At 53.7% G+C, this 24,358-nt stretch overlaps 1 protein-coding gene across 1 annotated transcript in view; it reads right to left on the bottom strand.

Annotated features, from left to right (window-relative positions):
- Positions 1–1,530: 1,530 nt before the first annotated feature.
- MYH7B (myosin heavy chain 7B) overlaps positions 1,531–24,358 on the bottom strand; it is a gene marked incomplete at its 3' end in the record, with an annotated part of 30,632 nt that continues 7,804 nt past the window's right edge. The window contains exons 9-42 of the mRNA XM_082007176.1: positions 23,814–23,877; positions 23,599–23,697; positions 22,452–22,555; positions 21,766–21,904; positions 20,366–20,484; positions 19,423–19,572; positions 18,913–19,083; positions 18,030–18,209; positions 17,811–17,943; positions 17,243–17,319; positions 15,660–15,747; positions 15,081–15,198; positions 14,364–14,487; positions 13,714–13,850; positions 13,014–13,269; positions 12,202–12,444; positions 11,633–11,809; positions 11,141–11,286; positions 9,326–9,416; positions 8,425–8,814; positions 7,908–8,034; positions 7,320–7,438; positions 6,842–7,038; positions 6,298–6,647; positions 5,613–5,737; positions 5,185–5,300; positions 4,882–5,074; positions 4,576–4,779; positions 4,334–4,459; positions 4,000–4,170; positions 3,581–3,685; positions 2,600–2,695; positions 2,289–2,426; positions 1,531–1,617 (exon numbers count right to left, since the gene is read on the bottom strand). Coding sequence (XP_081863302.1) covers positions 1,531–1,617; positions 2,289–2,426; positions 2,600–2,695; positions 3,581–3,685; positions 4,000–4,170; positions 4,334–4,459; positions 4,576–4,779; positions 4,882–5,074; positions 5,185–5,300; positions 5,613–5,737; positions 6,298–6,647; positions 6,842–7,038; positions 7,320–7,438; positions 7,908–8,034; positions 8,425–8,814; positions 9,326–9,416; positions 11,141–11,286; positions 11,633–11,809; positions 12,202–12,444; positions 13,014–13,269; positions 13,714–13,850; positions 14,364–14,487; positions 15,081–15,198; positions 15,660–15,747; positions 17,243–17,319; positions 17,811–17,943; positions 18,030–18,209; positions 18,913–19,083; positions 19,423–19,572; positions 20,366–20,484; positions 21,766–21,904; positions 22,452–22,555; positions 23,599–23,697; positions 23,814–23,877 — 5,160 coding nt within the window. The remainder of the gene's footprint in view (positions 1,618–2,288; positions 2,427–2,599; positions 2,696–3,580; positions 3,686–3,999; positions 4,171–4,333; positions 4,460–4,575; positions 4,780–4,881; positions 5,075–5,184; positions 5,301–5,612; positions 5,738–6,297; positions 6,648–6,841; positions 7,039–7,319; positions 7,439–7,907; positions 8,035–8,424; positions 8,815–9,325; positions 9,417–11,140; positions 11,287–11,632; positions 11,810–12,201; positions 12,445–13,013; positions 13,270–13,713; positions 13,851–14,363; positions 14,488–15,080; positions 15,199–15,659; positions 15,748–17,242; positions 17,320–17,810; positions 17,944–18,029; positions 18,210–18,912; positions 19,084–19,422; positions 19,573–20,365; positions 20,485–21,765; positions 21,905–22,451; positions 22,556–23,598; positions 23,698–23,813; positions 23,878–24,358) is intronic.

Genomic DNA, 24,358 nt, shown 5'->3' with positions numbered 1-24,358 from the left:
CATTAATTGTGTTGCTCTAAGACAGTCAGGTTCCCAGGAATGAAATACAGTCTGAAGTCCTGAGCCACTGCATTTAAGTCAAAAAATACATCTTGCAGTTCCAGCTAAAAGGAACCAGTTTTCTTTGAAACAGGTATCTGAATTTTGTTTTTTTTATTTTCTTAACTTATTTGATGAGATGACTTCAGCTCTGGAGAGGGCTGTCCCAGAGCTGTAGCATTTTGTTGATAATTGTTGCGAGCAGAACGGAACCTATGCCATGACTCCCTGTGCTGGGGCCTGGACAAGTGAATGAGGCTTCCAGCCCCAGGCTCTCTGAAAGTCACCTTTCTCTCTTGCTTGTCTTGCACTTCGCTGTCCTGCTATGGACTTGCAGTCAGTACTTTGCTTGCAGGGTAGTTGGAGCTGCTGAGCTCCTGCATAAACCCAGAACCTGAGGAGCTCCTGGGGATCCTTGTGTCCCTCCCTGGGGGGCTGAATCCCCTGGGCAGGCTCTGCCCTGCTCCACTGAGGTCACTCCTGTCACACCCCTCGTGTTGGGGAGCTTCTCACTACAGCGGCTGCAACTCTCTGTTCTTCATCAGGTCACCCTCTCCCTCCCCTGAGCTAATTTCTTTCTCATCTGTACTTTTTCGTTCTTGGGTATTTGTGTTTTTGGTGTATCTTTGCTTCTTCTTAACTGTAATAGATGTACACTTAAAATAAATGCTTCAAATTAAAAGGCTTTTAAGTTAAGGGATGCCTTTTCCATAGTCTAGTTAATCGGTGCATCCAACGATTGCTGCCATAACCCTGCAGCGTCTCACTTACAGCTCTACTCCTGTAGCGTACAGGCACGGCCCAAGCTGTGTTGGGCCTTGGCTGTCACGCTGGGCTGCGTGGCTGTCACACCAGCCTGCCTTCGGCTGTGTAGGAACGTTTGGGTCCTCACCTGTGCGAGGCAGTGTGGCTTTGCCTTTGCAGGAGGCCACGGAAAGAAACGGAGGGCGGCTCCTGCAGCGAGGGAGCGTGCTGGGCCCCAGGGGCAAGGCTCCGCCTGCAGCGGGCAGGAGTGGGCAGGGAGGGTCATGGGCACGATTGAACAGGGCCCACAGTCCTGTCCATGACGGGTGCCTTGAGAATATCATTTTGAAAGGACCGGCCAGCTCTGTCCTTCATCCTTGTTTTGTCTTGTTTGTGGAGCGCACATGGGGGAAGCGTCCCGCGTGGTGCCGAGGAGTGCACAGCAGGCTACATGCCAGGATGGGACGGAGCGGGGGGACCCTCCTCGCTAACAAATACCGCTGGAAGGCTGCACTGGCCCTATGGATGGCTGAGGATCATGCTGCCCAGATTAATGCCAATTTACTAACTGCAGATAAACCTATTAAATGGAAACTATTAAAGAAATCTATTTTAAAGAAATGAGTGGAGATGTCTTTCTTTGCCAAAGCCATACCCACCCTGCAGGACTGCAGGTCAGGGTTTTAGGTTCTCCCCAGGAGGCACTGTTTCCATGGGCTCTGTTCTGCCCTCGGCCCCTACCCTGCCTCACCCCTCAGCTCTGCTCCCCTCCAGCAGGGAGGGGGGTGAAGTGTTGCAGTGGGAAGGGCTGAGGAAAGGGCTCTCGGAGCAAACCTGGAGCAAACCCATGCAGTAGAGAATCACAGAATCATTAAGGTTGGAAAAGACCTCTTAAGATCATCATCATCTACCACACCACCATGTCCTAAAGTGCCACATCTACATGGTTTTGAACACTTCCAGTGATGGTGACTCCACCACCTCCCTGGGGAGCCTGTTCCCATGCTTGACCACTCTTTCAGTAAAGAGCTTTTTCCTAATGTCCAATCTAAACCTCCCCTGAGGTTTCAGAGCAGGGAGAGGAGAGGCCTGTGCCTCTCTCCTGCCCCTCCCCACCTGGGAAAGATGTCCCCAGCTTGCTCCCCAACAGCAGAGCCCAAGGCCCTGGTTACCCCACGACGGACACAACGGAGCAAGTCCTGGCAGATCTACTTTTATTCACACAGTACAAAGCTGGCAGTGACTGTTGCAGCCATTTGCCTTCAACCTACAGCGGGCAGGGCAGGCAGCTGGGCTTCTACTACTCATGCTGGAAAAAAAAAACAAAACCAAAAGGGCTTTGGTGAGATCCTGGGCCTGGAGGCAGGAGCACTCTGCCACCCTTTGGGTGCTGGCAGGTGAGGGGCAGCAGGATGTGGCCCTGGGCTGTACAGCTGCTCCTGTGGCTCCAGGGATGGCAGGACCCCCTGCCCTGCTTCCCCCTCCCCACAGCGGTGTGGGCATACCTTGGAGGTGATGACCTCCCGGGTGCGGGCGCGCAGCTTGTTGACCTGTGTCTCGGCAATGTCAGCACGCTCTTCGGCATCATCCAGCTCGTGCTGCACCTTGCGGTACTTCACCAGGTTGGAGTTGGCCTGCTGCTCCTGGAGGGGTGGGGAGTGATGCATGGGGCACAGCCAGGCTATGAGCTCCCCACACCACCCCCGTGGCCCCCTTCCCTTGCAAACATCCCAGGCAGCCTGGGGGAAGGCCAGCATTGTCCTCCCCCTGGGGCGGGGGGGGCAGGGGGAGAGCTGCGCTGGGCACAGGCACCTACCGCCTCCTCAAACTGGCGCTTGTAGCTCTTGACCTTGCTCTGCAGCTTGTCGATCAGGTCCTGCATCCTTGTCAGATTCTTCCGGTCTTCCTCAGCCTGCAAGTGACCTGGCCCCGTTAGCAGGACCACAGCAGAGCCCCCACCTCAGGCTCCAGGTGCACCAATACCATTACCCAGGAGTCCCAGTGGTGACAGGGCTCTTCAAACACAGAGAGCACCAACCTGCCCCACCGATCCAGCCACCAGCCCCATGTCATAGAATTATCATAGAATCTTTGGGTTGGAAGGGACCTTTCAAGGCCATCTAGTCCAACCTCCTGCCATGAGCATCTTCAACTAGAGCAGGTTGCTCAGAGCCCCATCCAACCTGACCTGGAATGGCAACTCAGGCCAGTGCTTCACCACCCTCATTGTCAACAGTGTCTTCCTTGTATCTAGTCTGAATCTGCCCTCTTTTGGTTTAAAACCATTTTCCCTTATTGCAACAGGCCCTGCTAAAAAGCCTGTCCTCATCTTTCCTATAGGCCCCCTTTAAGTCCTGGCAGCTGCAATAAGGTCTCCCCGGAGCCTTCTCTTCTCCAGGCTGAACCCCTCAGCTCTCCCAGCCTGCCCTCACAGCAGATCTGTTCCAGTCCTTGGAGGATTGTTGTGGCCTTCTCTGGCCCTGCTCCAACAGGTCCCTGTCTCTCCTGTGCTGAGGGCTCCAGAGCTGGATGCAGTACTCCAGGTGGGAGTCCCCTGGTCCCCCCAGCACCTAACTTAGGAAATGCCAGCAAAGGGGCAGGACAAAGACCCAGAGCAAGTGGAGGATGTTGGGACAAGGGAGAAGCCCATCTTGCCCTTGTCAGTCTCAGCACAGCACCCAGAACAAGCCAAGGCTGTGCTGGGCTGGAGTCGCATGTTGGGTAACACAAGGATCTGAGCACAGGGAGAGTGGGGCCGAGCCCAGCTGTGCCAGAGCTGTGCCCGGTGCTGCCGTACCTGGTAGCTCAGCTCCTTGATCCTCCGCTCGTACTTGCGAATGCCTTTCTGGGCTTCAGCCATCTTCTTCTGCTCCACATCCAGTTCTCCCTCCAGCTCCCGCACCTGTGGGTGGTCAGAGGCCAGCTCAGCACTCTGCTCCTTAGCACCAGCCCCAGCTGAGACCAAGACAATTTTCCCAGCTTAGAGTAGCCACAGCAGAGGCAAAGCCACCCCAAGCAAAAGGCAGGGAACAGGCCCCAGGCTTGCAGCTCCTCAGTGACTGCCCCTCACTGCCCACAGTCCCGCTCTGGCACAGCCTGGCCCCAGAGGCATGGGGCAGTGCCAGTGCCCTGCAAAGCCTGGTGCCACAGGGGCTGGAGCAGCACCAGGAGCCTGCTCCTGGGGGGCACAGTCAGGGTCTGCCTCTGCCTTCTCACCCTGGCCTCCAGTTTCTGGATCTGCTTCTTGCCCCCCTTGAGAGCAATCTGCTCTGCTTCGTCCAGGCGCATCTGCAGGTCCTTGATGGTCTGTTCCATGTTCTTCTTCATCCGCTCCAGGTGCGCGCTCGTGTCCTGCTCCTTCTTCAGCTCCTCTGCCATCATGGCAGCCTGCGAGGCACAGAGGCATCACCACAAGGCCAGGCACCCCTGAGAGACACAGGGGCTCAATGGAGAAGCTCTAAGACCCTCCCCTCTCCTCCCACCCACCAGCCCCACAGGGTGCTGAGCACCCTTGCCGAACCATACAGCACCATCCCCACCACGCTCTTACGTCTGTGATAGCCTTCTTTGCCTTCTCCTCAGCGTTGCGGCACTCCTGCACCGCGTCCTCCACTTCACTGCTTAGCTGTGAGATGTCAGTCTCCAGCTTCTTCTTTTGGTTGATCAGGCCTGTGTTCTGTGGGCAGAGCAGGGCAGTGCCACAGGGACCAGCCGTTCACCATGTCCCGCTGCCCTGCTGCCAGACAGGCTCCTGCTGCTCCAGCAGAGACCCAGGATCTGGTGGTCCCTCACCTGGGAGTGGAGCAGGTTGACCCTCTCAGTGGCCTCCAGCAGCTCCTGCTCCGCCAGCTTTCTGCTCCTCTCTGCCTGTTCCAGCGCTGCCCGTAGCTCCTCCACCTCTGCCAGCAGCAGGTTGTTGCGGCGCTCCAGGGCAGCCACCTGCTCCTTCAGGTCGTCATTGTGGCGCTGAGTGTCATCCAACTCGATTTGCAGGTCCTGCCGGGCAGCGTGGGGTCAGTGCAGTCCAGAGGGGACAGGAGGGAGCTGGGGCTGGCAGCAGGGACAGCACAGAGCCCATCCCACCCGTGGCCACACAACCTTGATCTGGGCCTGAAGCTGGCGGCCCAGTTTCTGGAACTCAGCAGCCTGGCGGTTGGCATGGCTCAGCTGGATCTCCATCTCGTTCAGGTCTCCCTCCATCTTCTTCCTCAGACGGACAGCCTCGTTCTTGGCCCGGGCCTCTGCATCCAATGTGGCCTGCATGGAGTCCATGGCACGCTGGTGGTTGCGCCTGCGGGAGGGATGATGCATTAGCCCCATCTGCCTGGGGACACCCAGTCTGGGGCAGCCCTGTCACTGCCCCTGCCATGATGGCCCAGCCTGTCACCTCTCTACACACACCTCAGGTTCTCAAACTCCTCGTCCTTCTCCGCCAGCTTCCTGTCCACATCGGCCTTGATCTGGTTCAGCTCCAGCTGGATGCGCAGCGTCTTGCTCTCCTCATGCTCCAGGGCCCCCTAGAGACAGCAGCAGCCATGAGAAGGTGGCCCCTGGTGGGGATCTCCCTAGCCACCCACCCCAGCCTGGCCTTGCCCCCCAGCCCAGAACTATGGGGAGCAAGGCCGGTGGAGCCACCCCAGGGCCTTGCTGTGGTTGCACAAACCCCATGAGCAGGGTGCCCAGGGGTGCCAGCCCAGCTCAGGACTATCACCCTGCCAGCACAGTGTGGGTTGCTGCTCCAGCAGCACCCAACCAGAGCTGCAGGGTGGGCCAGTAGCTCTTGAGGGCAAGTGGGTACATGCAAGCATCGGTGGGAAACAAGGACCCACCTCAGCCTCCTCCAGAGCTGCCTGGATATCGCTCTTCTCACTCTCCAGGGCTTTCTTCAGCTTCTCCAGCTCATGGATGGTTTTACCACTCAGGCTGATCTGGTCAGTCAGATCAGCAATTTCCTCTGGCAGGGACAGAAGGGCGTTTGGTCAGGAACGAGTTTGTGGGGCCAGCCCCATGCAGGTGACTTCCCTTTCCCCCTGCCCAGGTTCGCCTGATGACCCCCCAGCCTCTTGGAGAGCAGCTGAGTTTGTGCTTGGGGACATTTCTGGGCCCTGCTGTGCTCCCCTGCAGTCTGGGTGAAGGAGAGGGCATGGGAGAGGCATTAAGGACCCATGGAGACCTGCTTGTCCAAGAGCAACACTCCCAAGCCAGTGTCATGCCACAGCCATGACACTCTCAGCAGCAAAACATGCGCCATTTGCAAACAAGAGCCAATTGGCACTACCTGTCTGCCCAGACTGCCCCCAGCAAGAAGGCAGGACACGTGCTGGCTTCCTGGCTGGGCTGCTGCATCCCTCCATGGAGGAAATGGGCCAGGCTTGGCTGAGCAGCAAGGTCTGCTCCCTGCCTACAAGGGACCTCCATCCCACCACAAGGCTGAAGACATAGGAGCCACAGGCTGCTCATGAAAGCAGGACGAGGGGCAGAGAGTCCAAGGGAAGAGCTTGAGCCCAGTCCTACCCTGCAGGTTCTTGTTCTCCCTCTTGAGGGTCTCCAGGTTGTCCAGGGACTCCTCATAGGCATTCTTGAGCTTGAAGAGCTCTGTGCTCAGGCTGCGTGACTCCTTCTGTGATGCCTCCAGCTCCGCCTGGGTCTCCTCATACTTCTGCTTCCACTCAGCCAGGATCCTGTCAAAGTTGCGCTGCTTCTTGTCCAGGGCAGCACAGGCCGAGTTGGCACGCTCCAGGTCTACCGAGAGGTCCTCGATCTCTGTTTGCAGCCGGTGCTTGGTCTTTTCCAATGAGGAGCACTTGGCGTGGGCAGCCTCCACTGCCTCCTCCGCCTCCTGCAGCCGAATGGCCAGCTTCTTCCTGCCGATGGCAGCATGGGGTGAGTGCCCCCAGCCCAAGTGTCATCCCACCCTGCTGCTCTAAGGAGGAGAGGCCACAGCCAGCCCAGACAGCCTCAAGTCTGGGCAGGAGGATGCAGCCTTAATCTAGGGTCTGGGAAAGCCCCATCCTTGAACAGAAACCTGCAAGGAACAAACTCCGGCCATGAGACTCACTTGGCTTCTTCCAGCTCCTCCGTCCTCTGGATGGCATCTGTCTCATACTTGGTTCTCCACTGGGCCACTTCCGCATTGGCCTTAGACAAGTTCCTCTGGAGCTCACTCTTGGCCTCCACCTCCTCCTCGTACTGCTCCCGCAGCAGGTCACAGTCATGCCGGGAGGCTTGCAGAGCATGGGCCAGGGCATTCTTGCTCTGAGGAAGGGAGAGCTCATGAGAGCATGATGATGAGCTCATCATGCTCATCAAGATGCAGCTGGCCCCAGGCTCCAGGACACTGGCCATGGTGCCAGGACTGGGGCAGCAGGAGGGAACTTCTGTTTGTCCCAGGCTAAGAGCTGCCCTTGGTGTTCCTGTGTGCAGAGTATGTCCCACCTCCCCAGTCCAAGAATTTGGGCCACTGCCACAGTGGGACACACATCCCATTCCCCAAGATCTGTGTCCCTTGGAGATCAGCCATGCCCTAGAAGCCTCACCTTGGTCTCTTCCTCCAGCTGCCTCTTTAGTTCCTCGATGTTCTGTGTGAATGAGGTCTTGCCACGGTTCAGCTGGTTGATGAAGGACTCCTTCTCCTCCAGCAGCCGACTAAGCTCCCCTGGGTTCAAACAGGGCCAGAATAGCTACTTTGGGGGCTAAGGCCTGCAATCTGCATTAGCCCACACACCCAGAGCCTGTGGCCTTCAGCTGCATGGATTGATCTCCAGCAGTCCCAGCTACATCCCCACCCAGGCAAGCTGGGGCCCACGGGCAGAGGTGCATGCCAACAGCGAAAGGCAGTAGGCCAGCTAGGAACCCCTCCTTCTGATGCCTGAGATCACAGCACAACTAGCATCACCACAGAGGTCCTCTTCCTCGCCAAACTATATGGTACCTCTGCAAGGCCTGAGCAGAGGCACAACACAAACATCCCACACTCCTCCGCTCCAAATGGAGCTCCTGGTATTTTTTTTTGTCCACAGGAGAAGCAGTCGGCCCAGCTGAACCATGGCTCCCCTACTCAGATGCCCTAGTATAAGACCAGCCCCAGGGCAGCCACATGTCCCCTGGCTGCTGCCCGTACCTACCATTCTCGGTCTGCAGCCTGCCCCGCTGTGTGCTCACGTCAGTCAGTTGTCGCTGCAGCTCGTCCACTTTGGACTTGGCCTCGCTCAACTGGTCCTCATAGGTGCGGCACAGCTTCTCGGCATTGGCCTGCATGCACCAAGCAAAGCTTGGTGAGACCCAGCTCTGCCCAGAGAGCACCGTTACCCCAGGAGGGGCTTAGCAACTGCATCAGCCTGGGACCTTGCTGCTCTGCTCAGCTGATCCTGTGTGCACACAAGGCAGGAGCCTGCCAGAGCTCTCTCATCTCTGCTAACAGTGGCTCTCTGCAGTCAGTCTCCCAGGAAATGTCTTCCCAGATCCTCCAGACCTGACTAGGACAAGCACAGCCTCCTGCAAGCACTGCCATAGTGACACAGGGACAAGCTATACCCAGTGAAAAGAGAAGGAATTTGCCATGGCAAAAAGCTACCTAGGACAAGGTGTTGCACTGATGGTGACAGAAGAACTGAACCTGCCCCGTACAGAACCAGTGCCCACCTTGTTCTTGGTGAGGTATTCAATGTTGGATGATAGGTCATCCACCTCCATCTTCATCTCACTCTTCTCCTTCTCCAGCTTCTGCTTGACACGCTGCAGGTTGTCAATCTGCTCGCTCAGCTCTGCCACACTGTCTGCGTGCTTCTTCCGCAGGGCAGCTGCCGTGGACTCATGCTGCAGGGTTGCCTCCTCCAGGTCCCGCCGCAGCTTCAGAAACTCTGCTTCCCGCTTCTTATTCATCTCCAGCTGCGTGGCCGTTGCCCCACCAGCCTCCTCCAGCCGCTCGCTCAGCTCCTCCAGCTCCCGTGACACTTCTGCCCGCTGCTTCTCCACCTTGGCTCTGGCAGCACGCTCAGCCTCCAGCTCCTCCTCCAGCTCCTCAATGCGTGCCTGGCAGAGACAGAGTAAGGTAATAACCTGGTGAAGCTCCAGCATCTTTGCTCCCCGCAATGGAGCAAAGTGTCTCCTCTGATGCTGGGGAGTAACAAGTCACCAGCCTGGAGCAAATACTTGGGCTCTTTTGAGATTCTCTGAGGCAGGCATGCTTACTGCTCCTTGATAGCCTGCTTTGCAGAGCTTCTGCTCTGCTCTATACCCTGCCAGCAGGATCCAGGCTGGTACTGGCCTCCCTTCAATGGGAAGCCTCCATGCAAAGAGCCTGAACCTGGGGGCCTGTCTCTGCTAGGAAGAAGCCCAACATACTAGATTTGGATCTTCAGAGTTTGGACACTGGACATCACACTTAGGCAGAAGGCTTTGCTTCTGCTAACAATGCCAGCTTTTTTCATCATTCTTCTGCCAAGCAGATGCCCCTGTGCTCAGAGGAGGACTGGCCCATGCACGTTACATCTGATGTAAATTTAGGACTCCTGGGCTGTGAGAACAGTTCTTCCCACCATACCTGGAGCTCCTTGATCTTCTTCTGCAGCTGGGCCTCAGTCACTTGCCCATCTTCAATCCTTGAATTCAATTGACTCATTTCAAAGTCTTTCCTGTACAGAAAGAAGGCAGAGCTTTTCGTCAGACAAATGCTGTCCTGCCAAGTCCCTCCTGAAGCCAGAGGAATATTGTTCCCTGCACCCAGGTCCAGAGAACAAACCAACCAACCCACACCGGAAAGGAACTGCAGGGGTAAGAAGCAGCACATGGACTGCTCCGAGGGATGCTAAAAGTGGACTCTGGCTCTGAGGTTTTCCCTGTGAGGTCCCTAGGTGTTGTTCTTTCTCCAGTTCCCCAACGAGAATGGGACACAAGTGATGAAGTCTGTACTTGTAGCTGACGTCCCACCTCTGCATTAGGATCCTGACAGACAAGTCTCTCCTCTTCACCCCTTATACAGAGGAAGATCTGTAGCGCCCTGATCTAGTCTGTGCATTTGACAAGCTCCTCAGCATCTCTGTATAGTGCCCAGGAAAACCAAGCCCTCATTTGGACTTTAGAAAAGCCTTTGACAGTGTCTCCCACAGCATTCTCCTGGAGAAACTGGCGGCTTGTGGCTTGGACGGGTTTACTCTTCGCTGGGTGAGGAACTGGCTGGATGGCCGAGCCCAGAGAGTTGTGGTGAATGGCGTTAAATCCGGCTGGCGGCCGGTCACAAGCGGTGTTCCCCAGGGCTCGGTTCTGGGGCCGGTGTTGTTCAATATCTTTATAGATGATCTGGATGAGGGGATCGAGTGCTCCCTCAGTGAGTTTGCAGATGACACCAAGTTGGGTGGGAGTGTTGGTCTGCTGGAGGGTAGGAGGGCTCTGCAGAGGGATCTGGACAGGCTGGATTGATGGGCGGAGGCCAACTGTATGAGGTTTAATAAGGCCAAGTGCCGGGTCCTGCACTTCGGCCACAACAACCCCATGCAACGCTACAGGCTTGGGGAGGAGTGGCTGGAGAGCAGCCCGGCAGAAAAGGACCTGGGGGTGCTGGTTGACAGCTGGTTGAACATGAGCCAGCAGTGTGCCCAGGTGGCCAAGAAGGCCAACGGCGTCTTGGCCTGTATCAGAAATAGTGTGGCCAGCAGGAGTAGGGAAGTGATTGTGCCCCTGTACTGGGCACTGGTGAGGCCGCACCTTGAATCCTGTGTTCAGTGTTGGGCCCCTCACTACGAGAAGGATGTTGAGGTGCTGGAGCATGTCCAAAGAAGGGCAACAAAGCTGGTGAGGGGTCTGGAGCACAAGTCTTATGAGGAGCAGCTGAGGGAACTGGTGTTGTTTAGTCTGGAGAAGAGGAGGCTGAGGGGAGACCTCATCGCTCTCTACAACTACGTGAAAGGGGGTTGTGGCGACGAGGGTGTTGGTCTCTTCTCCCAAGTAACCAGCGATAGGATGAGAGGAAATGGCCTCAAGTTGCGCCAGGGGAGGTTTAGATTGGATATTAGGAAAAATTTCTTCACCGAGAGGGTAGTCAAGCATTGGAGCAGGCTGCCCAGGGAGGTGATAGAGTCACCATCTCTGGAAGTGTTCAAAAAACGTGTGGATGTGGTGCTTCAGGACATGGTTTAGGGAACATGGTGGCACTGGATTAATGGTTGGACTTGATGACCTTGAAGGTCCTTTCCAACCTTAGTGATTCTGTGATTCTGTTATTTTGCTTGGACTGATCACACCACAGTGCTCAAAGCCACATTCCAACATCCCCTGCAGAGGCCACATGTCCACTTGATTCAGAGGTGGGCACTGTCCTACCAGAGTAAGCTCACAGCCTAGGCACATATCAGAGACTCACTTTTTGAGTTTCTCCTCCAGCTGCTGTTTGTCATTCTCCAGATCCATTACAGACTCTTGCGTCAACTTCAGGTCTCCTTCAAGCTTCCTCTTTGCTCTTTCCAGGTCCATGCGGACTTTCTTTTCTTGTTCAAGAGAGCTTTCCAACTGGAGAATAAAGGGAGATAGGCTAGGGAGAGAAAGGACCCTCTGTAGCCCCAACCTTCCCTGTGTCCATTACTGTGGGGACTTCACCCATCTCCAAGGTCCAGAGGTGTTTCCTAGTTGGTCTCCAGCCCCATTCCCTCAGTCCAGGACTGCAGTCCATGGGGTGTTCCAGACCACCTCTTGGTTCAGAGGCAGTGTGTCAATGAGGTTATTCATCAACTGGCCATATTAAATGAAGGTCTGATAACGATCCCACCCTCCAGAAATAGTTCAGGGACAGCCCTTGGGCTTTCCTGGAGGTTGGCTCAAACCTCTCTCACTTCACTGTCACTGATCTATGACTCACATCATCCACTTGCTGCTCCAGTTTGACCTTGGCTTTAGTCAGCGTGTTGACCTTGTCTTCCTCAGCCTGCAGGTCATCCAGAGCCTGCTGATGGGCCTCTTGCAGTGCTTTCTTCTCTTTTGTCAGCTTGGCAATGATCTCATCCAGAGCAGCCATCTCTTCAATCAGGTTTTTGACCTAGATCAGTGGGGTCAAAAATTAAGTGCATCTTCTCAGAAACACGGGAAGCAAAGCTAACACAGTAGCCTGACCCATGAAAAGCAGGAGCCTATGATCAACAGCATCTTGGCACCACAGCAGCAGCCAGGCCCTCTCCCCTTGGCCAGGCTGGTTCCACCAGGTGGTTTGCCCCAAATCACTTGCCATTGTACAGAACCATTTGCCGATACCACTCCAGTGCAATGATGCAGGACACCAGAGGGTTTTGCCCTCTCCCACACCTTTTTGCACTCTTTTCTGCCCCAGCTCCTACACACCAGCAGCCTTGCCCCTGACATTTCTCTTTGTGCCCTCACAAGCACTGAGGCCCCCGGGCAATGAGGCTGTACTCTGCAGGGAGGGTCAGTTACCTTGTTCTCTGTGGCATGCTTCTCCTTCTCCACCTTGGCCAGTGTAATCTCTAGGTCATCGATGTCCTTCTTCAGCTCTGCACACTCATCCTCCAGCTTGCGTCTTTTGGCAGTGAGGTCTGAATTCATCTCCTCCTCATCCTCCAGACGCTCTGTCAGCTCCTTCACCTTGGCCTCCAGCTGGATCTTGGACTTGATCAGCAGGTCACAGCGTTCCTCTGCATCTGCCAGGTTGTCTTGCTCCTGGAACAGCCACAGGAGAGCGAGTGCTCATCCACTGCCCCAAGAGCATACCAGCAGGCTCTCAGACATGCTGTCCTGGTGCAGAGCAGAAGCTCTCCTTGTGGAAGTGGCAGAGCAAGCCCAAAGTGCTCAGGTATGCGAAAGAGATGGCTCCAGTCGCTGCCCGTTTTAAAGGGCCATGGGACAACAACTAACACTAACCAGGGCCAAGAGCTAACTCCAACTAAATTTTCCAGAGGAAGGAAAAACTGGACCGACACTTCCTGGTACAGAAATGGCACAGATTAGCCACAACCTGGCAAGAAAACATTCCCATCTCTCCCACCCCAATGTGAGAAGATCACCGTTTCCAGAGCCAGGGGAGCATGAATCCCCATGGCAGCCCTGAGACGGCAAGTCTATGACATTGCTTCAGGTTTGCACCGAATCTAACACTGCAATTCAAACAGATTGTGGCAATGAGGGGGTCTCAGAACTGCAAAAGGCTGAAGGAGGGATCTATCATCCATTCTTCTACCCATGGACCCTGCACTATCTTTACACGTCCAGAGAGAGAGTGAAGCACTCACTGCCTGCAGCTGGAGAGCCAGATCATTCTTCTCCTGGATCATGGAGACCTGCTTCTCTTCCAGCTCCTTCCTCTTAGCCTCAGATTTCTCCAGAGCCTCCTTCAGCTTCTGGAACTCCTCCTTCAGGTTGGACATTTCCTTCTCAGTCTGAGCAGACTTGAGTAAAGGCTTGATCTTGAAGAACAGCTTCATCCAGGACCAGTTCTTGACAGCATTGAAGGCCCGGATGTTCCACTGAATGGTATAGAGGGCTTCCCTGGAGGGATACAAGCATGGCATCATCATGGGTGTAGATTTCCCACCTCCCATCCTCAGGCAGCAGGGACCTGGCATTTGCAGACCTGGACATGCCTCTATTCTTCACCAGGAGGGCAAATGGCAGTATGTTGAATGAATGGCACATTGTCTGCACACTGTAGTGGCCCTAGTGGGATGGATGGTGTGGCCTGGCTGTCAGATCTCCTCACTCTACAACTCTGAATCTTCCAGTGGAAACCAAAGGCTCCCCCCACCTAGATACACTGACCCTTCCTACCAGGCTGATGTCAGACTTCTTACAGGTCTGCCTCCACCCCTTCAGGACAGGGTCTTACCCAACCCATACCAGCCATAGGCAAGCCCGACAGGTCAAACCCACTGAAATGTGCGGAAGGAACAAGGAGACATGGTCACAAAGTTCTGCCTCCCCCCACAACTCTACCTCCTGCTGATGATCTTCTGATACTCAATGCGCATGAGGTGCCCACGGATTCTGGCCTGCAGCATGGTCAGGATCTTGGCCAGACGCTCATCTCGCATCTCTTCCAGCAAGCCCAGCAAACCAGCCTTGAAAAACACCTGCAGGCAAGAGAGTGAGAACAGAGTCAACAGCAGAGAGGACAGAGGACTCAGAGGTGACTAACCTGTCAGGCAGAGCTGGGCTCCATGAGGCCCAAAGCAGGGATACAGAGAGCTATGAGGGCTACACACTGCAGGTTTAGGCACCCTCCCTGCACAGGCACACCCCCACACTCTGCACTGGTTGAAGGTGCACAGGCACAGGCACAGCTGGGCACCAAATCTCCCTGCCCTGCACACATCCCCTCTCATCCCCCAGCAGAGACTAGATGCTGTGTTGGGTGGTATGAGATCAGGTAGCAGTGACCTTCTGCTCAGACCTGTTTCTTCTCAACCTGTCTCTTCCTCTGCCCTCCTCAATCCCTTCAAGGGTCACACTCAACCTGCAGAGCACAGGGCTTCAGCAGGGCTGTGGCCAGGCAGAAAGCAAGCTGAGCAGGGAGAGCAAACTGGGATTGCAGAAAGACAGGAGGTGCAATGTCTCCTTCTGAAGGACCAGCTGCCTGGTCTCACCTTGGTATGACCAAACTTGTACTGTGAGTGGTCCAGTTCCAGGGAGCTCAGCAGCTTCTCTGTGGCCTTTCTGCTGTCCACAAACTTGTCATCTGGAATGGCTGCTGGATTCAGGATACGGTAGCTGCAGGGACAAAGCAGAGGGAGTACATGCAAGAGAACCCCAAAACAGAGCTTATTGCTCCATCATCACCCCTGCACCAGTCATGCCAGTTCCCCCTGGAAGCATGTCGCTGCAGCATGGGCTGGAGCCACGTATGAACCAGGAGTTCCAGGGCACAGTACGGGCTCTTCTGCAGAGCAGACACCAGGGAACCCTGCCAGATCTTAGTCCCTAAACACAAGGAAGATTGTGCAGGAGGAGGCCACTGGCCTCAGCATGCCTCATCAAGCCCAGGCCAAGCAGGGTGGATGGGACCAGCCTGAAGAATGGTAAGGACCCCAAGGGCAGAGAGAAATCTGAGCTAGGATTGGAGGACCTGAGCCTTTCCACCAGCCGCCTGCACCAGCCCTGCATTCAGCATCTCAAACATCACCAGCCCTGCTGTCTCATCATGTCTGGCACCACAGAGCCAGCAGCAGAGCTGTCCCAAACTGTGCACACACTGGGCATATTGTGGTGGTTTAGACCAGGCCTGCACAAACTGGGGAGCCAGGGCAGTCTGTCACTCCTCAGAATAAGTGATGGCTGCTGGGCAAGGGAGAAGAGGGAGTTACCGCTGCTTGAAGTCTGCGTAGAGGATCCTGTTGGGGAATCCCTTACGGCAGATGCGGATACCTTCAAGGACACCGTTACACCGCAGCTGATGCAGCACCAGGAAGGCATCCATGGCTCCTATGAGTGAGAACAAAGATGGAGCAGACACTCAGCCCAAGAGGACACGGGAAATGGAGCTGCAACATGGGCTTGAACTCTGGGAACAGCCTGTGATTTTGAACACAGCTGTTAACCTGTCGTGTAGGCCTATGCTGAGCATCAGTGCTGCAGCCTGGGCCTCAGACGATGGAAGTCAGCCTGAAAGCCTCATCTGTGCCTGCTGTCATGCACAAGTACAAGGCAGCCCAACCATCAATGCACAGACAAAATGGGAGCCTGGCAAAACTCATTCCCCCCAGTAGAGGAAACTGGCACACGTCACAGGGGTTTCCACACTGAGATGGGTCCCGGTCTCAGTGGAAGTAGAACTGCTTCAAGAAAAGGGTTGGGGAGAAGGTGGGTGCAAGACTCCCTGCCAGCTCCCATGTGTGGATGCCACCCAAGGGAACTGCTAGGGTGCTGTCTCAGTCCATGCATACCTGGGGTCTTTGTCTCATTGGGGATGATGCAGCGAACAAAGTGGGGCTGAGTGGAGCGCAGGTTCGTCATCAGCTTGTTGAGATTCTCCTGTAGGGCAGACATGGGGGATGAGGCATGAAGTCAGAGCTCTGCTCCCCTACACTTCTCTCCAGCCCCTTCCCCCCACAGGCAGGGAGAGAGCAGATGCTGAGAGCCCCTTACCACTCTCCATGAGAGAGGGGAAATTTTCTCCTGCTTGTCTGCTCTCTGTGCTATCCTGCCAACAGGGCATCCCCAGCCCTGTAGCAGGACCACTGCCTTCTTCCAGGGTGGGAGCAATGGCAGAGGGGACTGGGCTGGCAGACATGCCAAATGGCACCTGCAGGTTCTGCTATGCCAGAGAGGAGCCAGATACTTCCCAAGTATTTCTAGGGAAGGTTTTGCTTCAGCAGACAGCCAGGAACACAGGACTGAGCATATTCCTGGTATACAGCTCTGCTAGCGCCCATCAGTCCTGCACGCAGCACCCTGCAAATGCAGTGCTGGCATCCACACTGGCTGCAGTCCCCGTCAGATTTTCCCTGCACCTCCACAGAGCTGCCCATGCCCTTCAGCCATGACAGAGGGCTCTGCCCTGCTCAGCCTGGGCCTCCTTTTCTCCCCAAGGCAGGGCTCAAGCCAAGATATGGCCTTGCCTTTTCTTGTGGGAAAGGCATCTGCACCCTCAATCTTTCGAGGCTACCTTCCCCTGCTCGTACAGGCTCAGCCTGTCCAAGGACCCACTCAGGGCCATGTCATCATGAGGCAGCTTCTCACCACAGATACCTTTCCCCAAGGCCTGTGACTTGTCCAGGAGGAAGAAAGTCACACATCTCCCTGAACAGGGGCTCTGACACAAGTGCTGCCCTTTTTGAGCACCCTGTCACCACAAGTCTGCCATGGCAGGACACAGCGTTGGGCTCACACACGCCTCTGTGCTGTTTTCCAGTTGCTTTAGCTCTGGGGTGGACAAATGTCTCCTGTGGTGAGCATGGGAACAGGGGTGTGCAATATCCTGAGCTGTGAAATAGCTCAAGTCACCTCCCTGGACAGGACAGCAGAGCTGCCTGCTCAGAGACCTGTAAGATCCTCCTCCATTTTCTTCTGCCCAAAGGCTGTCCTTCCCGCCGACAAGAATGAGGAGAGAAGTAGCACAGACTTAAAGTGATGTTCATGTAATACATTATCTAAACATCACTACAAGTCTTAACTGCCGCTCTCTCAAAGGCGAAGGAGCTGCCGGGCAGTGCAAACATCACGCGGGCAGAAGCAGCACAAGCCCCAACTCAAAGGGAGCCATTGCTCTCCCAGCCTGGAGCCTCATGTCTTTCCCTAGCAGCATGGGGACAGGGCTGGTACTCTGCCAGGCACAGGCCCTTTTCCCAGGGATGAGAGGGTGTTAGGAACTTTTGCCTAGTGGTGGTCCTTCAGGAGCCCTGGTGGTCCTTCAGGCCCCAGGGGCTCATGTGCAAGATACCCCAGAGAGTAGCAGGGAAGTGGGACTTATACTGGGACACTCTGAGCATGCTTCCCTCATGGCCTTGGATGAGGGGCTGGCTCTTACCTTGTGCAGCTGTGACACTGTTTGGAAAGAAGCTGCCTTTTTACGTTTCTCCTTGGTCCCTGGCTTGTGAGGTTCCTCTGTTGGGTTGAAATATTACATCAGCAAAGCGTCTGCTTGGCTTGGAGGACTCAGGAGCACCCCCAAACACCCCTGAAACGCCCACAGTCCCTACTTTCTTGTAAAGCAGAGGTGATAGTGCCCTGCTGCAGAGCAAAGCCACAGACCATCAAAAACATCTCCCATGGCACCCAACTCTGGGTGTTGCTCCTCAGCTTTTGGTAACAAGAGACCCCTTCACACATCCCAAGTCACAGGGCCACCAGGACAGCTCGACAGCACCGTACAAGCTCAGCCTGGTCCTAAACACCTACCTAAAGCCCCCAGGCCAGCACTGCATGCCCAGAGTACCCACCTACCCAGGCCAGAGAGGTTTTTAGGGGTTAATGTGGTCAAAACCTTTGCCCAGCAGCTAGGTGCAGGAATGCTGCACCAACAGCTGGGTGTGGGGTTGAGGAGGCTTTGCTGCAAAGGGAGGGAGAGACTGAGGTGGGATGAGGTTGTTCCTCACCTGAAGTAGAGCCCACATAGTTCTCATAGAGGGAGGCCAGGAGCTTGTTTTGGGATTTTTGGAAGACGGACACCACTGTCTCATTCAGGGGGTCCTTGTTCTTATCAAGCCAGCCAATGATGTTGTATGGCACCTGTCACCAGAGGAGAAAGGCAAAGGTAAGGACAGCCCTGCAAGGGGAAGGTGTGAGTGCTGTGGAAGAGCTGACAAGGGACGTACCACACCAGCGTAGTGTACCAGCTCAAAGTGGGCCTCATATTTCCGCTTTTTATCCGGCCGGGGCTTCTGGAAGTTGGGCGACTTCCCAATGTGGTTGTCATAGAGCTTAGCTTTGAATGACATGTCGGAGGCTTTTGGGAACATGCACTCCTCTTCGAGAATGGACAGGATTCCCAGTGGCTGCAGGGAGAAGGTGGTATAAAGAGGTCTGAGCTCAGTGTTGCCATGTCCCATCCCAGAATGGGGGTTCTCTCTGCCACGGAGCAAGGCGAGGCAAGGCTTCACTTAGACCTCATCCTCATTCAGGCAAATGGTGCAAGACATTGACCATGGGGCAAGCTATCACTGGTGTATTCCAGGATGCATCTGACCTACAGCCAGTCAGAGTGCAACTGGCCAGGCCTACAAGATGTGGGGGCTTGCCCAGGTCCATCAGACTGTTGGGAAGGGGAGATCCTCTCCAGTATCTTGACAGGTTTGCTCCTTTCCAAAAAAAGGTGAGTTTCCTCCATACAATGGTGGAAATCTTTTATACAAGCTGCTCTGAATCAGCAAGTACTCAAGTACTGAGGGGCAGCAAGTGGGTAGGAAAAAAGGGCCAAAGATCACCGTTCTCTGGAGGAAAAGGCCACACCAGGTTTTGTGGATCACCAGTGGGTAAGAACAGAATTTTTGTAGTTTCATAGAAGTCAAAATTTGTGTCAAAAAGGACTCAGTGGGATGGAGGCTCTGAGCTGTAAGTGTGGGGGAAACTTGGGCACTTGCTACTGAGGGGGGAGGGAATAATTTCTTTTCTGCTAGTACAGTACCTCTCACTGTTCCAGTCTTTGAAAATAAGCCACCTACCAGAAGTACCATTCCTGTGCCCCGACTCATGCTTTACCTTCTCAATCAAGTCAATGCAAGCTTGCAGGTCCAGGCCAAAATCAATGAAGACCCATTCGATGCCTTCCTTCTTGTATTCTTCTTGCTCCAGGACAAACATGTGGTGGTTGAAGAACTGTTGCAGCTTTTCATTGGTGAAGTTGATGCACAGCTGCTCAAAGCTGTTGTACTGCAAGAACAAAACAAACCTGCATCAGCAGGAGGAGGTCCAGATGTGAAGGGATTCACTCTTCTGCTTTGTCTGGGTATGAAGAGTGATCTCTGCTAGGCTCAGTTGGATCGCTACCAAGGAGGTAGCCAGGAATCACTGGACATGTGCCCACAGCAATGTTAGAACAGTCCTTGTGAGCTGCCTGTTTGCTCCAGATAAATTAATTCAGACGAGAGTTCTTTTTATTATCAAGGCCAGCGGTTTCTTGGTGGAGATAGAGCTGTCAGACACTAGGGGACTGAACTGCCTAGCTACAACATTCCCCTGAACCCATTGCAGGGGGACTGCAGAACTTACATCAAAGATCTCGAAGCCTGCAATGTCCAGTACTCCAATGAAGAACTGTCTGGCCAGCTTGGTATCTAAGGTCTTGTTGATCCGAGTCACCAGCCACTTGAACATGCGATCATAGGTGGCTTTAGCCAGGGCTCCCACAGCATAGACAACCTGCCAAAGCAAATCACAGAGTAGGTCATGAGCACTTATGCTTCTCCCTGTTTTATAGGGGCTAGAGGCTGAAGGGAGCTCCTCTTGGCACACAAAGGACAGACAGACAGGTCCAGGGAGTTCATGGTTACCGCATATGCTCTAAGATTAGTTTTCACATGCTCACAAGTGTGTTCTTGTGCCCCTGGACTGGCCTTAGACTCCAAGGTCTTAGATTACAGATTCAGTCTAAAGTCATATTTTCAGAAGCCTTATGCATGGCAGGAGCCTACAGCTCACTTTGGATAAGACACCATCTCCTAAGGTCCTCTTGAATTTTACTTGAGGACTGGCTTGCACTATTCAGGCCAGATTGCTGGAACCTGACAAGACACACATCTGGTGCATTTGAGTCTCCCACAAGATCAGTTTAGATGAATTTTAGATGAGTATTTAGATGAGTTTTCCACTTTCCAGAGCTGTACTCTTCATGGGAGTGTGACGGTCTCTGAAGCAGATCCATGGAAACTGGACCTCTTCTGGCTGTGATCCAACCCACATTTCAAAGATACATTGAACCTCCAGCCTTGGTTAATATCCAAAGTTATCCGCCAGCTCTGCCACCACTTCCCCAGCTGCTAAAAACCAGTAACCATTGATACATCTTCTCATGCTGCTCTGGAGTCTCCTTCTAAACCTGAGAGAATGAGCTGAAGCACCAGTCACCCTGTGCAGAGAACATTACGCAATGGGCCTGCCTGCAGAAGAATCACATAGCAGCGTGAGCTGGGAGCCCATGTCCTGGCACACTCACCTGTTCCACGTTCTGACCTTTGGTCACATATTCATTGCCCACTTTCACACGAGGATGGAGCAACCCCTTGATGAGGTCAGCTGAGCTGATTCCCATGAGGTAGGCAGCTTTGTCAGCACCTGTAAAACAGTACAAAGGCATGAGGATCCAGAAAGCAAGCCCTCTGAAGGAATAAAAGAAAATAAAAAATTACCAGCTCTTCTGCTGATCAATGCTAACTATACCAGTTTTTCCACATGCTCCAGAGTGTCCTCCAGTGTCTAGTGTGACTTCCCATCTTGGATATTGTATGATGCTTTTAAAATCTGGACCTCCTGCCTGAGAAGTTACTGTTTGGAGGAGATGGCCGTAGAAGACCTGCTGTACCTTATCAGATGCCTATCAGGTTTTTGAGTTTTCTTGATCTGGGGATCTCTATGCATTTTCCAGTGAAAGTGAATTCGCATGCAGTGAATTTGAACTGACCAGAGGAGAGGTGATATTCTTGCTTATCTTTCATAGACTCCTAATAGCAGATTGTAGCTAGAAAATCACCTCTGTAGGGAAATCACTGCTAGATCAAAATCTTATTTAATTACCAGGTAGCAGCTGAATCCTGTGTTGACATTCCTCAGGCAAGGGGAACTCTTCCTTCATGAATGTTAGCATGACAAGGTCTGATCCAGGTAGTCATTTCTGCTGGATCCCTGCCTCAGCTGATGCACAGTTACTATTTGCCTTCCAGTTAGGTGATAGGGCTCTCCCTTCTCATCCTTCCACATGCTGGAAAGTCACTCTCTCCTTGAAGTTTCTCCATTATGCCTGGGAGCCAGGCATAACACAGCAATGCAAAAGCAATAGAAAATATTTGAGCTCTGATTTTTCTATATTTTCAGGTTTGCTCTGCAGCCTGACTATTCTCTTAGATCTATGATTTGCATTGCATTTTCCTAAGTAGCAAACAAAGAAAAGTATTAGACAGTGACTGTATCCTACTCTAACTGCTCTTCAGGAGGCTGTGGCCTGAGCAGGTCCTTGCAGATCATGGCCTGGCTCATATTCTGTGGATGACCTGCTCTGGAAGGCTGTCTAATGAAGTGCAAGGGGAGAGGTGATGAAGGGCAGGAGAACACTGAACAAGATGAAGCACAGCCAGGGTGTGACAGCCTGTGATGTTGCTGAGGCAAGTCTGATGTAGATGAGACCACCTAGTGCTTGCAGAAAAGGCTGGCCGAAATATGCTCACTCAAGGACAAGTCTCTTTGTGCATCTAAAGCAGGTCCTAAGACAATGTGGTTGCTTGGGATCATGGTCACTGACCTTCACAGACCAGGCCAGGGAAGTTATCACAGTCTGCCCTTGGAGGAATTTTCATGCCCAGCCCAGGCTGGGCAGATCTAGCAGCATGGAACCAAACTCACTTTCAGTGCCATCAGCTTCTGCCTGCTCTTCTCGCTGCTTTTGCTTGAACTTCATGTTGCCAAAGTGCATGATAGCTCCCACTATTTTATAGGAGCCATATTTCTCATCATTGCTGAAGCCCAAGATGTCCATGGCATGCTGAGGAGAGACAAAGCAGTATAGATAGAACAAAATCACCACTCTGCGGTGAGGGTTGGTCCTCCCACCATCTCCTAAGGCACTCTCCCTATCCTGGGGCTCTGGACAGCATGCTCTATCTGGTGGGCACTTAGCCAAGGAATCATGTCCATGGGATTTTGAATGTGAGTTGAGCTCCCACAAGATCCATTTGAAAGTGAAAGGACTAGCCTAGCATCCACAAGCAGGAGGTTTTCAGAGCTGAGGTCTCATCTTCTCATGGGAGCCATGAGAAGTGTTCCTGTGCTACAGGCCCTTCCTAATGCAGGGAATTACTCTCCATTCTTTGCCTGGAGGATGCTGTTGATGGATATCAGAGTCACTCTGCCCTTTCCTGTAGGTTCACAGCACATGTAGAGCAACTGCCAATAAGCCAGAAGGACCTCACAGCTAATTTAGAGAAGGACACAGAAAAGCCAGGACACATCCCCATGTCTGCCCAAAAGGAGGTTGTGCCCTTCCCCAGGCCACTGCCTCAGGCTGTGCAGTGTAAAGGAAGTACACGTACATCTGTTGCCATGAGTTCCTCGCCATCATCCAGGTTGTCCACAGTTGTTACACCCTGAGAGCAGAAGTGGTAGTCGTAGGGGTTAAGGGAGAGCAGCAGCATATCTGTTGGGAGAAGACATGTAGAGGGTGAGGCCAGTCTGACAAAGCTGGGGCAGAGGGGCAACCCTGGACACAGATGAAGAGGTAAGGCTCCACCAGTCTCAACTAGAGGGCACCAGCTGGTGGGAGAACAGCCTTTTCAAGCCCAGGCAGGTCCACACATGGGTCCATTTCTTCTGCGATGTGCCTCCTGCTTGCTATCTTGGGATATGGCTTGGCTGCAGACTGATTTAGAAGTGGCCATCCATGTGTCCTTGTGACCACCAGATAAGATTACTGCTCTGCACAGCTCTCCAGACCTGCCTAATAAGGTATTGTTCTCGAGCCAGCAACAAGCTCAAGAGACTGCAGCCAAGAGGCTGACCAGCCCAGGGGACTGTGCCAGCCATCTTTCTGCAATGTGGAAAGGTTTGCTGTGCACTCCGTGTGACCTAGCACCTGGAGGGCAGGGCTGCTCAGAGCACAGGACTGCCCCAGTGCAAATTCAAGTCAGCTGGGACTGTCCTGCGGAAGACATCTAGGATATGTTTACAGCAGGACCACTGCTGTGAGTAAGCTGCACAGCTGTTTTCAAGCTCACCTGAAACAGGTCATCTCACTAGGGTGCCTGAAGGAGCTCAGAGTAAGCTGAAAAACACTTCCCCCTACTCCAAAATGCGTAAATATCCAGCCTGCACATGCTGAGGTCAGTGCTATACCCACCACACAACAAGGACTCTATGCAAGGCAGCTTTGCAAAGCACTCTCCCACGCTCAGATAGACCCTGAGCGTCCGCTTCTCCACACCTAGACAGTTGGAGAAAGAGCTTCAGTCTGGCTTCTCAGTCTGTGAGGATAAAAGAGGCTGGACTAGATGACCTCTTGAAATCCCTTTTATCCTGAATAATCCTACAATCCTGCACAGCTAGAAAAGCATTTGAGGGCAGTACCTCCATGGTGAGCTGGGTTTGCTCATTCCCTGTGGAATGAACTAACGACAGAGCTCTTTGTGGCTATTTTCAAGCCACCAAGCTGTGAAGGCTACACTGCAGCTTTGGCCACCTTACCTTGCAGCTCTGGTTTCTTCCCAGAGAGGATCTGGTAGTAGATGTGGTAGCTTCGCTCTTTGGGTTGCTGGAAAATCACTCTTGATTTTTCCAGAAGGTCTAGAAGCAAATAGGGCAGAGGGGTTAGAGGAGGACTTGTTCTTTTCTGGAACTGACCCAGCACAAATAAGTGAGATGAAATCCCTCCCCGCTGCAGCTGGCACACGTTTACTCACAGATGTCGATGTCTGCAGAGGCCAGCTTCCCTGAGGGGCCAAAATGGATCCGGATGAACTTGCCCTGAAAACATGCACAGGGAGCTAAGCACTAGGCTTGGCTACACAGGTACAATTCTGAACAGCTCCCAGTTAACCTCAGACAACCACAAAACACTGGTAATTTTCTACTTCTTAGGCTTCTGCTGATGCCAGGCAAGTTACTGGGCTCTGTGAGGGGTGAGTGAAGTTCTCTGGTTTGTGATGTGCACAAGGTCAGACAGCATCATCTAAGGCTTTAAACACTAGGCAGGCAGAAACTTTGCTCACAGCAGGTAAATCCCTGTCCTCAGGCCTGTTCTTAAAGCTAAGCACTTTTGCAGGGCAGTAGGATACTGAGTCTGCCCACAGCCTCCTGCTCTGTGATGTGCTGAGGAATCTCACCCAGGCATGTCTTTTCCCTCCAAGGCACAAGAACAGGCATCAAAGCCACCTGTGGTTGATGAGCTCTGCATCCCACAGCAGGCCCAGGCTGGGCTTAACAAAAAGGATGCTGCTCCCTGGAA

Source organism: Phaethon aethereus, assembly GCF_964289735.1.
Source record: "Phaethon aethereus genome assembly, chromosome: 16".
NCBI classification, from domain to species: Eukaryota; Metazoa; Chordata; class Aves; order Phaethontiformes; family Phaethontidae; genus Phaethon; species Phaethon aethereus.
Note: the sequence above shows the minus strand (reverse complement) of the source record. Positions and strands in the feature narration are given on the sequence as shown.